At 42.2% G+C, this 16,058-nt stretch overlaps 1 protein-coding gene across 3 annotated transcripts in view; it reads left to right on the top strand.

The window, feature by feature from the left end:
• The window catches only part of phkb (phosphorylase kinase, beta), a 337,093-nt gene that overhangs the window by 261,320 nt on the left and 59,715 nt on the right, over positions 1 to 16,058 (top strand). For all 3 annotated transcript variants that reach the window (XM_085991512.1, XM_085991511.1, XM_085991510.1), the window contains 2 exons: positions 8,420 to 8,501; positions 14,612 to 14,669. In XM_085991512.1, coding sequence (XP_085847638.1) covers positions 8,420 to 8,501; positions 14,612 to 14,669 — 140 coding nt within the window. The remainder of the gene's footprint in view (positions 1 to 8,419; positions 8,502 to 14,611; positions 14,670 to 16,058) is intronic.

Raw genomic sequence — 16,058 nt, 5'->3', positions numbered from 1 at the left:
TATCAGCATTCAGTACCCAAGGAAGTAAAGCACTCTCATCAATCAAAAAGCACTCACACACTCTGCTTTTCATCTCACCACTTTTCCAACAAACGCACAGAAAGGTTAAAGTACACATGCATACACCATGCAATTAAGCATATTGAGATCACATGTTCAACAATGGGTCTGTTACTCATTTTTTATTTAGTAATCAAAAATGCAATTAGCTACATTTAAACTCCCAGTTAGCCACATGTTGCTTGTGGTCAACATATTAGACAACACTGTCTTAAATGATCACATGGTTTTTGCCTTCATAACTGTACTCCAGAGTGCATTCCATGAATTGATCACTCTGTGTGAAGAATTTCCTGACCTTAGTCCTAAAGTTGCCTTTTACTAGTTTGAACTTGAATCTTTGTCCTATTCTCATGATTTAGTTTAAAATAATTTTCCAGATGGGCGTTTTCTATACATAAGAACATAAGAAATAGGAGCAGGAGTAGGCCATTCGGCCCCTCGAGCCTGCTCTGCCATTCAATAAGATCATGGCTGATCTGATCTTGGCCTCAACTCCACTTTCCTGCCCACTCCCCATAACCCTTGATTCCCCTGTTTTTCAAAAATCTCTCTATCTCTGCCTTGAATATATTCAATGATTCAGCCTCCACAGCGCTTTGGGGTAGAGAATTCCAAAGATTCACGACGCTCTGAGAGAAGAAATTCCTCCTCACCTCCGTTTTAAATGGGCGACCCCTTATTCTGAAATTATGCCCCCTAGTTCTAGATTCCCCCATGAGGGGAAACATCCTCTCTGCATCTACCCTGTCAAGCCTCCGCAGAATCTTATATGTTTCAATAAGATCACCTCTGATTCTCCTAAACTCCAATGAGTATAGGCTCAGCCTGCTCAACCTTTCCTCATAAGACAACCCCTTCAACTCAGGAATCAACCTACTCTGAACTGCCTCCAATGCAAGTATATCCCTCCTTAAATAAGGAGACCAAAACTGTACGCAATACTCCAGGTGTGGTCTCACCAACGCCCTGTACAGTTGCAGCAAGACTTCCCTACTTTTATACTCCATCCCCCTTGCAATAAAGGCCAATATTCTATTTGCCTTCCTAATTACATACTGTACCTGCATGTTAACTTTTTGTGTTTCATGTGCAAGGACCCCCAGATCCCTCTGTACCGCAGCATTCTGTAGTCACTCTCCATTTAAATAATATTTTGCATTTTTATTCTTCGTACCAAAGTGGATAACCTCACATTTTCCCACATTATACTCCATCTGCCAAATTTTTGCCCACTCACTTAACCTATCTATATCCCTTTGCAGACTCTTTGGCCTAGAAATTCAGTTGGGCCCCATTTGGGGCGCCAAGCTCGCCTGGGCGCCGGAATTACCGCTGCGAACGGAGCCGCTTGCGCCATCCCGATATTCAGTTTCAGCGCCCCAAACGGAAGCGGGCCGCTACTCGAGGCTCCCCGCGCCCCGCTTGGGGCGCTCACACTGAATATCGCCACGCTAAGGGCCACAGCGCCACACGCTGCGGCACGGCACGCTGCGGTACTGCAGGCCTTCCTCCCACTGTTAAGGGGGAGGTGCCTGCAACAGCGCGATCCCCGCTCGCGAGTGCCGGCAAATGAGCCCGGCACCAAGGAGAAGTGCCGGGCTCTCGGGAAACAGCCGGCAATGCCGCGGGGTGGGGGGTTTAGGAGGCCGGGGACGGAGGTGCTGGCAGGCGGCCGCCCCGCACCTCCACCTTAACTTGCGCCACTACCGCCCTATGAACCGGTCACGATTTGCGACCAGCGTTAAAGAGGCGGGCGCGACCAAATATGGTGATCGGGGCGCTGCGCACACCGATGACGTCATCGGTGGCGACGCAGCGCTACAGGCTAACGCCGCCATTAGCGCCCCGCTAAATATCGCGGGAGGTGTGGCCAGTGGCGCTAAAGCCACTAAGTGCCCTCTTTGGGCGCTAACTGGTGGCGCAGCCCACTGAATTTCTAGGCCTTTGTGTCCTCCTCACAACTTGCTTTCTCACCTATCTTTGTATCATCAGCAAATTTGGCAACAGTACACTCGGTCCCTTCATCCAAGTCATTAATGTAGATTGTAAGTAGTTGAGGCCCCAGCACTGATCCACTAGTTACAGTTTGCCAACCTGAAATGACCCATTTATTCCAACTCTCTGTTTTCTATTAGTTAGCCAATCCTCTATCCAGTCTAATATATTACCCCCAACACCGTGAGCTCTTATCTTGTGCAGTAACCTTTTATGCGGCACCTTATCGAATGCCTTCTGGAAATCCAAACATCTACTGGTTCCCCTTTATCCACCCTGCTCGTTACATCCTCAAAGAGCTCTAGTAAATTTGTCAAACACGATTTCCCTTTGATAAAACCATGTTGACTCTGCTTGATTGTATTATGATTTTCTAAATGTCCTGCTATTGCTTCCTTAATAATGGATTCCAGCATTTTCCCAGTGACAGATGTTAGGCTAACTGGCCTATAGTTTCCTGCTTTCTGTCTCCCTCCTTTCTTGAATAGGGTAGTTACATTTGCTACTGTTAGGGGGTCTAAAGACTACTCCCACCAGTAACTTCTTTCCCATACTATTTCTTATCTCCACCCAAACTGATTCTGCATCTTGATCTTCTGAGCCAATATTATTTCTCACTACCGCACTGATCTCATCCTTTTATTAACAGAGCTACCCCACCTCCTTTTCCTTTCTGCCTATCCTTCCGAAATGTCAAATACCCCTGAATATTCAGTTCCCAGACTTGGTCACCTTGCAACCACACCTCTATAATAGCAATCAGATCATACCCATTTAGTTCTATTTGTGCTGTCAACTCATCTATCTTTTTATGAATGCTGCATGCATTCAGATAAAGCGCCTTTAATTTTGTCTTTTTACTATTTTTCTCTGCTCTCTATTTGCTGGTGCACTCTTAAGTTTGTATGCTCTGTCTCTTCGTGTCACACACTGGTTCTCATCACCCCTATCACTACCCTGCACTATTGCCTTCTCCTTTCTCTTTGACTTTCTAACTTCCCCTTTACCTGAACCCTTTACCCCACTATTTAGTTTAAAGCCCTATATACACCCTAGTTATGCGATTCGCCAGGACACTGGTCCTAACATGGTTCAAGTGAAGCCCGTCCCAACGGAACAGTTCCCTATTTCCCCAGTACTGGTGCCAGTGCCCCATGAACTAAAACCCCTTCCTCCCACACCACTTTTTGAGCCACATTTAAACCTCTAATCTGTTTGTCCCTACGCCAATTTGCGCGTGGCTCAGGTAACAATCCAGAGATTATTACCTTTGAGGTTCTGCTTATTAATTTGGATCCCAGCTCCTCAAACTCCCTCAGCAGAACCTCATTCCTAGTTCTACCGATGTCATTGGTTCCTACGTGGACCATGACAACTGGATCCTCCCCCTCCCACTCCAAGTTCCTCTCAGTGCGAGGAGATATCCTTAACCCTGGCACCGAGCAGAGAACACAACCATCGGAACTCCCGGTCGTGGCCGCAGAGAACAGTATCTACCCCCCTGACTATACTGTCGCCTACCACTACCACATTCCTTTTTACTCCCCCACTTGAATGGCCTCCTGTACCACGGTGCTGTGATGAGTTTGCCCATCCTCCCTGCAGTTCTTGTTCTCATCCAGCAAATACCTCGTACCTGTTGGACAAGGTCAAGGGCTGAGGCTCCTCCATCACTATTTCTTATGTACTACATCCTGGGTCCCCATACTTTCCTGACTCGCAGTCACACCCTCCTGTCCCTGACCATTGACTGTTTCAAAAGTACTGCTTAACCTAAGGGGCGTGACTGCCTCCTGGAACAAGGTGTCCAGTTAACTCTTCCTTCCCTGATGTATCATGATGTCTGCAGCTGTGGTTGCTCGGGATCTCATTGGTCTCCACCAACTCCCACATGCTGCAGTTACGACACACCACCTGCACTGCCATCTCTATCTAAGCTTATTGTATTTTATTTATATAATTAGTTACAGTATTTATTCAAATGATTATTTGTACTGTTAATTTTTAGTTTTAATTAGTGAATTTAGTTTAAGTTATTAATTCAATAAAGTTATAGTAGTTAATACTCTCCCAGTTCTGAATTTAATCCACTTACCTAACCTAGAGCGCAATAGAGCTGTACTACTCACCAAACAATCACCTACCTGCTGTCCTATGTTGTCACTCCTTGTTTTTTTAAGCCGCCACTCCCGCTGCCTCTGCACCTGCTCAGGTCCGCGCTGTGTCCTGGGCCTTCTCCGGTGCTCTCTTTAAGCCGCCACACCCACTGCCTCTGCACCTGCTCAGGTCCTCGCTGTGTCCCGGGCCTTTTCCGGTGCACTCTTTAAGCCGCCGCTCCTGATCCTTGACAGATCACAAGTTCCACGTTTTAGCGCATGCGCAGCGCATGCTTAAACCTGGAACTTGCACGGCCCCTACGGGTGCGTACACTCCTTGTACGCACCCGTGGGGGCCACAAATTATGGCCCGATGTATAGAAAACAAAATAAAGAGAGGGAAAGAAAAATGGGATTAAGAGAGACAGATAAAAGGGACAGAAAGAAAAGTTAAAAAAAACTATTTAAACTTTTTATTTTTTTTAATCCCCAACAATAATTAAAATCTGAAGGAATGAAACTGCACACTTGTTAAAGTTAATTTTCAGTGCCACAGAGGATTCTTGGCAGTAATTAAGACTTATCATGCTGTTAAAAATTCATTTACACTTGAATAGACACGTCCTAACTTTTTCTCGGCGCATTTAGTGGGTATCTATCAAGTAAGTACCCCAACTTCATGCTCTTCCATGTATTTCAATGCCAAGTCTCTTGGCGAAATATTGTTATAGTGTAGCTTGTGGAGGAGCAGGTCAACTCGAACAGCTAATTCCTGATTTCCACGTTTAGCTGTGCATAGAAACATAGAAGATTGGAGCAGGAGTAGGCCATTCGGCCCCTCGAACCTGCTCCGCCATTTAATGAGACCATGGCTGACCATCCAAATTCAGTACCCTGTCCCTGCTTTCTCCCCATATCCCTTGATCCCTTTAGCCTTAAGAAATATATCTAACTCCTTCTTGTGGTAAACCACTGTTATACCTGTCTGTACGTGTATGTGTATTCCACTAGGTACAGGTCTGGACATGCCTCGGCTGACTCCTCCCACTATTCCAGGTATATAAGTGACTACCTCCCAGTCCCTTAGTATTCTGGACGGGTCGACCACTCGAGACTAGACCTTCATTCTTTAGTTAATAAAAGCCTGGTTGTTACTCGCTTAACCTCAGTCTTTTGAGTAATTGATGGCACATCACTTCTTGAATATATTTAATGAATTGGCCTCAACGGCCTTCTGTGGTAGAGAATTCCACAGGTTCACCACTCTCTGGGTGAAGAAATTCCTCCTCATCTCTGTCCTAAATGGCTTACCCCTTATCCTTAGACTGTGACCCCTGGTTCTGAACTCCCCCGCCATCGGGAACATCCTTCCTGCAACTAGTCTGTCTAGTCCTGTTAGAATTTTATAAGTTTCAATGAGCTCCCCTCTCATTCTTCTAAACTCCAGCGAGTATAAGCCCATTCGACCCAATCTCTCCTCATACGTCATTCCTGCCATCCCAGGTATCAGCCTGGTGAATCTTCGCTGCACTCCCTCCATGACAAGAACATCCTTCCTCAGATAAGGCGACCAAAACTGCACACAATACTCAAGGTGTGGTCTCACCAAGGCCCTGTACAACTGCAGCAAGACATCCTTGCTCCTGTACTTGAATCCTCTCGCTACAAAGGCCAACATACCATTTGCCTTCTTAACCGCCTGCTGCACCTGCATGCTTACCTTCAGCGACTGGTGCACAAGGACACCCAGGTCTCGTTGCACTTTCCCTTCTCCCAATCTATTGCCGTTCAGATAATAATCTGCCTTCCTGTTTTTGCCACCAAAGTGGATAACCTCGCATTTACCCACATTATACTGCACCTGCCATGCATCTGCCCAATCACCCAACCTGCCCAAATCATACTGGAGTTTCTCGGCATCCTCCTCACAGCACACACGCCCACCCAGCTTTATGTCGTCTGCAAACTTGGAGATATTACATCTAGTTCCCTCGTCTAGATCATTAATATATATAGTGAATAGCTGGGGTCCTAGCACCGATCCCTGCGGTACCCCACTAGTCACTGCCTGCCACTCGGAAAAAGGCCCGTTTATTCCAACTCTTTACTTCCTGTCTGCCAACCAGTTCTCTATCCAAGTCAGTACCTTACCCCCAATCCCATGTGCTTTAACTTTACATGCTAATCTCTTATGCGGGACCTTATCGAAAGCCTTCTGAAAGTCCAAGTACACCACATCCACTGGTTCTCCCTTAATCTATTCTACCAGTTACATCCTCAAAAAATTCCAGTAGATTAGTCAAGCACGATTTACCTTTTGTAAATCCATGTTGACTTTGTCCGATCCTGTCACCGTTCTCCAAGTGCTCTGCTATTACATCTTTTATAATGGACTCTAGTATTTTCCCCACTACCGATGTCAGGCTTACCGGTCTATAATTCCCCATTTTCTTTCTACCACCTTTTTTAAATAGTGGGTTTACATTAGCTACCTTCCAATCCATGGGAACTGTGCATTTGTGGTCACCGGAGGTTGCTATCCATTTTACTCTTTAATAACGGTGAGCGCTGATAGTCTCACCATTATTTTTACCGCAAAATCCAGGCCATGTTACATATTTGCTGCTACTGCTCTGGACAATATGATAGACTGTAGTAATGTGCTAAAACAAATATGGGGTAATGTGTTCATTCCTCCATTGCATTGAATGATTTACACAATCTTCTCAATTGACACATCACAGCATTGTTCAAGTATCCTGTTCATCGAGTTGGACAACAGGAAACACTGTAGATACAAATAATTTGTTATTAAATTTTGTTATGTTGTTGAACGCTGGCTTACTTTTTTGTAGTTTTGTTTTCAGTGACAAGACGAATATTGTCAAGTTTAACCAACAACTTAGTCAAATAAGAACATAAGAATTAGGAGCTGGAGTAGGCCATATGGCCCCTCGAGCCCACACTGCCATTCAATAAGATCATGGCTGACCTTCAACCTCAACTCCACTTTCCCACCCGATCCCCATATCCCTTGATTCCCCTGGAGTCTCAAAATCTATCTCTTGGCCTTGAATATACTCAATGGCTGATCATCCACAGCCCTTTGAGGCAGAGAATTCCAAAGAAACAAACCCTCTGAGTGAAGAAATTCCTCCTCATCTCAGTCTTAAATGGCCGACCACTTATCCTGAGACTATGCCCCCTAGTTCTAAACTCTCCAGACAGGAGAAGCAATCTCTCAGCATCTATCCTGTCAAGCCCCCTCAGAATCTTATATGTTTCAATGAGATCACCTCTCATTCTTCTAAACTCCAGAGAGTATTGGCCCAATCTAGTCAATTTCTCCTCATACGACAACCCTCTCACCCCAGGAATCAGTCTAGTGAAACTTCATTGCACTGCCTGTAAGGAAAGTATATCCTTCCTTAGATATGGAGACCAAAACTGGGCACAGTACTCCTGGTGTGGTCTCACCAAGGCCCTGTACAATTGTAGCAAGACTTCCTTACTCTTGTACTCCAACCCCCTTGCAATAAAGGCCAACATGCCATTTGCCTTCTTAATTGCTTGCTGCACCTGCATGCTAATTCTCTGTGTTCCTTGTACTAGGACACCTAAATCTCTCTGAACACCAACATTTAATGGTTTCTGACCATTCTTCCTACCAAAGTGAATAACCTCGTATTTCCCCACATTAGATTCCATCTGCCACCTTATTGCCCACTCACTTAACCTGTCTATATCCCTTTGCAGGCTCTTTGTGTCCTCCTCACAGCTTACTTTCCCACCTAGCTTTGTACCGTCAGCAAACTTGGATACATTACACTCGGTCCCTTCATCTAAGTCATTAATATAGATTGTAAATAGCTGAGGCCCCACCACTGATCCTTGCGGCATCCCACTAGTTACAGCCTGCCAACCTGAGGGAAATGAGGGAATCGAATCATAGTTACGACTTAAAAATATTTAAAAATGGAGAATGTATCTGATTTTGCATTATTTAAATGTTTGTATTCATATTTGTTTCCATGCATTGTATGAACAAACTGTCAAAATGCACTCTGAGAAAACATGTTAAAAATTTGAACATTTCTGGATAACCAGTTGTGATACAGTTTCATTCAGGCTCTGGATTCAAAACGTGTAGACTCCACTGTTGAAATGTTTTTTAATATTTCTGTAAAGACTGATATTTTCTACTAAACCACTATATCAATGGAAATGTTTTCGTGTTTCAACTAAACATTAGTGTGTTTATTTAGGAATGCACCACCTTTGTCAGTCAAGCTATGCTCTTGAGTATTTTGCTGAAACGCGAAGGACCTAATTTCATTACAGCAGAAGGTGAGTTTTATTACATTGTCTAGCAATGATATGCTTTGCAACAAAATAGTTTCCATCACTTGACAAGTTAATCAAAGTCTTACACCTCTATTGAAACATATTTCACCTACAGTTTAAACGCTAATTCTAAAACTGCTGCAAGAAGTTCGGCTATTGCAAGGGACTGCTTGTCTGTCTGGTGCAGGGTTTATTTGTAGTGGGGTCAATTTGGGAAGGAGCCCGTGGTCTGGCAGTACAGAGGTGAGGGTCCCGAGCCAGAGCCTGGCAAAAGTATTTTGGAGAGGGAGCCAGCAAGAGCTTGAGAATTTTTTGTGGGGGGGGAGAAGCAGGGCTAGAAGCAGAATCAAGTGCAGTAAGGTAGTCATTTTAAGTAGAGCGGGACCATCAGGAGCCAGGGAATTAAAAATATTTTTAATGGCATTTTCATTATGGTGCTAGTTGAAGCTTCAATTACCTTTCATATTCTGAAAAGAACTAATGAAGTGCAGTTCTGTATTTTGAAACCAAAGGGAGCTATACTGGCATTCTCTTTTGTGGAAAACAATTTTTCATTTCCAGTCGATACCCTGCTTTTGCCTGTAGTGCTGAAAAACACATTACTAAGACTGTTAAAGGCATTGCTTTATCCAGTAGAACCTATTGGCCCATATTTTCCGATCGCAGGCCTCCCGTGGGCAGAGGCCTGCGATCTGGAAAAATCTACGCCCTTACCTGAGGGCTCCCGGGACGCACACGCTTCCGCTCATGGGCCTCACCAAACTCCAAGTGCGCAGGGCCCACGTATCCCAGAGGCGCATGTAGTTCGCAGTGTCCCTGGGATCACGTGGGCCATGGGGAGCCAACCAAAGAAGGGAATCTCCCTTCATACACTTGACAGATAGACCTGTCTATGAATGGAGATCACCCCAAAAACATAGTAAAACTTTAAATAATTTTTTTTAAATCATATTTTTAAAATAACTTGAAATTACAATAAATTAAGCATTTTAAACAAAAATGTAATTTTTTGAAAAAAATAATTAAAGTTTTTTTACAGGGCTAAAAATAAACTTAACCTTTTTAAAAGTATTTTTAAATGATAAATCAGTGGAAATTTTTTTAAAAAACTTTTTTCAACCCCAAAAAGCTGTAGAAGCTACATCATTACATAAATTTAAAACAGAAATAGACAGTTTCCTAGGAGTAAAGGGAATAAAGGGTTATGGGGAGCGGGCAGGAATTTGGACATGAGTCTAGGTTCGGATCGGTCATGGCCCTGTGGGTAGCGGAGCGGGCCCAGGGGCCGTGTAGCCTGATCCTGCTCCTATTTCGTGTGTCTAATTCTGTTAGATTCAGGAGATCATTCTGTGATAGTAGATTGGCGGTTAGGATCAGATCAGCCATGATCTTATTGAATGGCGGAGCAGGCTCGAGGGGCCGATTGGCCTACTGCTGCTCCTATTTCTTAAGTTCTTATCCTGCTTTTACCAGGCGTAAGAATTGTAAGGGTTTTCTGAGGACAGAGGGTCTCCAAAAAGCTGAACTATCCGCCCGCAGAGGTGCTTCTCCAGGGCAGCTGGAGGATCTGTCAAGACCGTTCTTGACAGATCAGAAATGCCGGTTTTCAGCGCATGCGCTGTGCATGCCTGAAACCGGCATTTCCGATGTCCCTACGTGTGGGTACACAGCGCGTACACACCCATAGGGACCAGAATATCTGGGCCATTAACACTGTTTAGATGGTATGTCAATTAATCAAGTTTCCGGATATATGTAGCACTGAAGCCATTTGATACATTTATTGTTTTATCAAGATATGGAGATGAAGGTCTCAGGCCAGAACAAATCAAGATTTTATTCAGCTTTATATGTAGAACTCTTATAAAAAAATTTTTTAAAGAATTTGCTTAGTGGTATTAGGAATTTCTTTAATAGCTATTGTGCAGATTTCTGTGCTGGTTCAGTCGCTGCAGTTTGCAGAGATTCACATATACAGAGTATACCTATAGAAGCAATTGGAATACAATATTTCTTTGAATAGACCCAGATAACGCTGTGTCTATTTGTCAACTGTAAATGAAGCACAGGATTATAGCAGGCTCCATATGACAAGCATCCTTTTGAAAAGCACTCACCTTTATATACATTGGAGCAAATCTCCCCCTCCCTTCCCCCGAAGACTCATTCAAATCCCTATTTCAGTCTTGGAGAAGTACTGGTTGGAAGCCCTGGCTCTGCACTGTTTTTAAAGTACTGTTTCCTCTCTCACTTAGATTTATATAGTGCTTTTAAAACAGAAAAATGTCCCAAGATACTTCACAGATGAAAAAATAAATGGACGTTGAGCCTTTGTGAGAGAGTTAGGAGAGGAAACTAAAAGCTTAGTCACAGTGATAGATTTTAAGGAGGCTTTTAAAGGATGTAGATAGAGATAGAGCGTACGGGAGGGAGATGCCTTTTTCCACTAATGGTGAATCAGAGCAATGCACAGAAGGCTGCTGTCAGATGTGTCCCCATGATTCACAAGCTGTATATTTTCCTGATTTTTTTTTTCTCCTGATATTCTGCCCTTGCAGAAATTCATGCCCTATAGGATTAACAATGACCCTATTTTCTGTAATCTGCATACTGATTAATTGGAGTCTCACGCTCCAATACCACTCTCTGAGTTTGTTAGATTATTAAACTCACACAAATTTCTCTCGGTAAGATCAGTAAAACATCTATTTACAATTGACTCAGCAAAATGAAGCACCAAAAGAATTTGGCAAATGTTAGAACAGTACAGAAATCAAATGTAGATATAATAAACAGTGTCCATCTGGAATTAATTTGCCCCTTTATGTTGTGATGAAATAAATTCTTGAAAATTACAGTTTCTAGTTGTGCATTTTCTGCTTCATTTTATCTTGTCTGGATGTGAATGGCAATGAACATAGCATTAACTTTGTTGTTTTGGAGTCCTTCCTTCTGGCTCAATCTCAGAATTTAGGATAAACTAGAGAATTGTAGCAGAAGTCTAGATTTAAACCTTTAGAATTTCTTTGATGTAAAGTTATCAGCCAACATAACAAAATTAACATACAAAGGATACACTTAATAAATCAATAATACATATATAATTTGTAGTTCGGCATGAGTTTATACAATGCAACTAGATGCGTACCAGTGGGAGGTGAGACCCCACACTATTAAAACATCCACTTCTGTTTTCAAGGCTTTGTTAAAATACAAAAGACCAGCAGGGAGGGAAAATTAGAAAGAAAATCACCGTTATTGTTAGAATAGTACTAGTTTTCTATACCCAGGTTCACATATCATTTGTTTCAAACTAATAGATTTTTGTGCTGAGGGGAAAATCTGCTCCACAATACGTGCACACAACCGATTACAGTTATAAAAACAGAAAATGCTGGAAAAACTCAACAGGCCAGGCAACATCCGTGGAGAGAGAAATAGAGTCAACGTTTCGGGTCAAAACCGTTCTGTAGAAGGGTTTTGACCCGAAACGTTGACTCTGTTTCTCTCTCCACGGATGTTGCCTGGCCTGCTGAGTTTTTCCAGCATTTTCTGTTGTTATTTCGGATTTCCAGCATCTGCAGTATTTTGCTATCGGATTACAGTTATTAATTGAAAGCACACATCCCTTTGTCATTTAGGACTTAGTACAATATTATTAAGTACAATATTATCAATCCAAAATCCTTATTGTTTGCTACTTACAAATCATTGTGCTGTGCTTTTGTTGCTTTCAATGGCTGCCATAAGTTTCAAATGTTGAATCAGTTATTGGCCCAGATTGGCGCATCGAGCGACGCAAATTGGAGTTTTTTCCTCACCCTTCAGATTGTATTATTTTTGCACTGCAAATGCCTGGAAATACAAATTGATAATTGCCCGGTGACTTCAACGGCGCATCTGGGACCTCATGAACATCGTATTCAATGGTCTATCTCCTTAACCAATCAAATTTAAGGATAGAGAAAGAAACAGAGGAATAACAGAAAAGGATATCGGGTGAATTAGAGTCAAATTTGATACAGAAAGAGAGGGGAAAAAAGAGACAGAAAGGAAAAGTAAGAAAAATATATATATATTTTAAAAAGCTCTAGGAATAATTCACTACCTGCTGGAGTGAGACTTCACCGTTTCATTGTTCCCTTTTGGGGCCTCCAAGGTTGAGTGGCATGTCAGGACCATAAATCATGTCATTAACAGGGTCATTCTGACATGAATTACCAGCCCTAAATGGCTGCAGTGAGATTAATTCATAGTAACGATCTAAATCCAGCAATTTTATGACATACAATAGGGAGGTTGATGGATAGATGGTCATTTTTTTTGGTTTTCGTGAGGCTAACGGCGGAGTAATTTTTGGCGGAACAAAACTCATGGCGTATCTCTTTGCCATAAATTGCTGGGTTTTTTGCACATTAATATGATAGGCACCGTGAACTCGTCATTATGTTTCCATCAATTTCTGGGTTATTAGTCTTGTTTACATTTATGGCCCCAGTGACTCCAGTAATGCTCACTAAAATAAGCCTTAAGGTCTGTAGTTTTTACACTATTGCAGAATATAGACAATAGAACATACCTGCATGGGCACCCAAACAAAAAGCAATGTAATTCGATGTTGGCACATTGAAAAGACCGCATGTCATAATTTAAAGATAGCCTGGCCAACAGTTCGGAAGAGCAGGGAGTTCTCCTGATGCTCTGGTCAACATTCAAGTAGTTGAGGTGAAGCAAGGTAAGCACATGAGAAAGGAATTGAAGATTATGCTGATAGAGTTAGATGAAGAGGGGAGGGAAGGAGCTCGCGTGGAGCATAAACACAGGCATAGACCAGTTGGACCAAATGGCCTGTTTATGTGCTATAGACTCTATGAAACCAATATTACAAAAAATAGATGAATTAGTTATTTATCTCGTTACCATTTGTGAGAATTTGCTGTCTATAAAATGGCTGCCATGTTTGGCTAGATAACAACATTGACTGCACTTCAAATTAACCATTGTTTGTAAACATTTTGGGATTTTTCTGACACGCGTGATAAGGTACTGCGGGTAGAACGTCCCAAATCCGGCAACCTCAGGACCGAGGCCGAGCCGGTTTTCTCTGGACTACGGATGTGTTTCTGATGTCCGAAGTCCGGAACCGCCCGAGCCCAGGTTGCGATATTTCCGGACTTCGGACATCAGAAACATGTGCCGAGTCCGGAAATGCCTGGGCCCAGGTTGCGCTATTTCCGGTTTTTGGTAAGCCTCCCTCAGGGCGTCCGGATTCCTGAACATTCTGGATTCCAGAGCTCCGGATTTGGGACGCTCAACCTGTATATATAAATAAAAGCTCTACAGTTGTGTGCTAAGGGCGTAACACGTCCTTTTGTGCCTAGATCCTAAAAACATGAAGTTTGAATTGAAAAAAGTATTTTTTTTCCTTTTAAATTGGTCTTATTCCACTATGTGGAAGCTTCTTGAGCCAGTTTCCTTCTACTTTGCACATACTTGGCAGTGTCGCTCATTATTTTGGTTTAAAAATCATCAATTTTAATGTATGATTATCCTTAAAAAAAATAAGCAGTTACCTATGTTTAAACTAGTTTGTAGTCTGTCAGTGTTGCTGATAATTACCTGTTCTCTCAGTGTTGTCCATTCTGATTGGATGCAATGAAAATTAATTACTGAAATCAAATTTTTCACATTTGCAATAACTGTCAATACAGGTGGCTATGAGTAAACTGCCACAGAATCAAACAATCCAACCATTTGTGTGATCGGCATAAGAAACCTATTAATACCAGGGATCTACCAGAGAGTGCATTTCTTTTATTCTTTATAACAACTTAATGTACTAAAAACAATTCACTTCCTTGGTTGTAGAATTAAACATATTTCCAACTGACAAAGCAAGTTCTGATTCCATGGTGATACCTTCAAGGCCTTGCTCAACTCCCAAGTTAATTTATGGTGGCGATCATTTAATCCTAGATAAATTCCTGAAACATTGCAACTGAATCTTAAATCGGTCTTGCTTTCAACAGTTCTTGAATTTTGTTCATTTAATTTCTCTAAGTTTTTCTATTGTATGATACTGTGTCCTATTAAAAACTATGTTCCATTTTCAGGTATTGTTATAGATCGTTTGGAAAGAATTTATCAGCGTTCAGGCAGCAAAAAACACTGGTCTGTATACTGCCCTATGCTTTTATACATTATGCCCAATGCCGATGTTTTCCATTTGAGATATTTAGAATGAAAATGCTTATTGCATTATTTGAATCATGGAAACTACAACACAGACAGAGGACAATCGGCTCGTTAAACCTGTGTGCTGGTTCAACCTCTTATTTGGAGCTGTATACTCTAATCCCATGTCCTTTCCCGATATCATTTTATATTCTTCCCTGTCAAATACTTATCCATCTCACTTTTAAATTATGCTATAGTTTCTGTCACAGTAGCCACTTGTGATTAAAGCATTCAGTGTTCTCATAATACTGTGTGAAACATTTTTTCTAGCCTTCCCCCTTTATTTTTCTGGTGATAATCCTGCACCTGTGCATCACCCCAGTTACTGATTCGACACCCAATATAAAAACCTTATATTGTTCACTCTCTCAAAACCTTTAATAATCTTCAAAACCTCTGTTAACTCTGCCTTAACCTTCTCTCTAGTAAATCTCAGCTGTGATCTCTATAGTGGCTTATCCAGAACTCCATGGAATACTCTAACTCCAGGCTAACAAATCTTATACAAATTTGACCTTACTTTCTTGCTTTTATATTATTTGCCCATGTGTGTAAAATCCAAGTATCCTATTTTCCTTTTTATAGCCTTTTCTACCTGCAGTCCCATGTTTAAAATTTTACGTATTCGTACCACTAAATCTCTCTGTTCTACTACTTCACATTTTTCTGCATTGAACTGCAACTGCCACCTATCTGCCCACAAACCTATCTAGGTCCTTCTGCAATCACAGTTTGTTGTGCCTCTAATTTGGAATCATCAGCAAACTTCAATATCATAGAACCATCGACATTTACAACACAGAAGGAGGCCATTTGAACAATTGTATTTGCTGGCATTTTGCTAGAGCAATTCCACTGCCCTGCTCTCTCTCCACATCCCTGTATCTCCCTCTGCTTCAGATATTTATCAAATTTTCCTTAAAAAGCGCAGTAGTGTCTGCTGCAGCCACTCCCTGTGGCAAAACATTTCATGCTCCAACAACCCTATGCGTAAACAAATATCTCCTAACATCTCTCCTTGCTGTCCGGATTGAATTCCATTTGCCATTTTTCTGCCCACCTGACCAGTCCATTGATATCTTCCTGCAGTCTACAACTTTCTTCCTCACTATCAACTGCACGGCCAATTTTTGTATCATCTGCAAACTTCTTAATCATGCCCCCTACATTGAAGTCTAAATCATTGATATATACCACAAAAAGCAAGGGACCAAGTTCTGAGCCCTGCGGAATCCCACTGGAAACAGCTTTCCAGTCACAAAAACACCTGTCGGCCATTACTCTTTGCTACCTGCCACTGAGCCAACTTCAGAGAATTTTGTA

This window comes from Somniosus microcephalus, chromosome 6, assembly GCF_052327205.1.
Source record: "Somniosus microcephalus isolate GS21.2 chromosome 6, FLI_Smic_1.0, whole genome shotgun sequence".
NCBI classification, from domain to species: domain Eukaryota; kingdom Metazoa; phylum Chordata; class Chondrichthyes; order Squaliformes; family Somniosidae; genus Somniosus; species Somniosus microcephalus.
The sequence above is the reverse complement of the archived record's forward strand: the minus strand, read 5'-3'. Positions and strand labels throughout refer to the sequence as shown.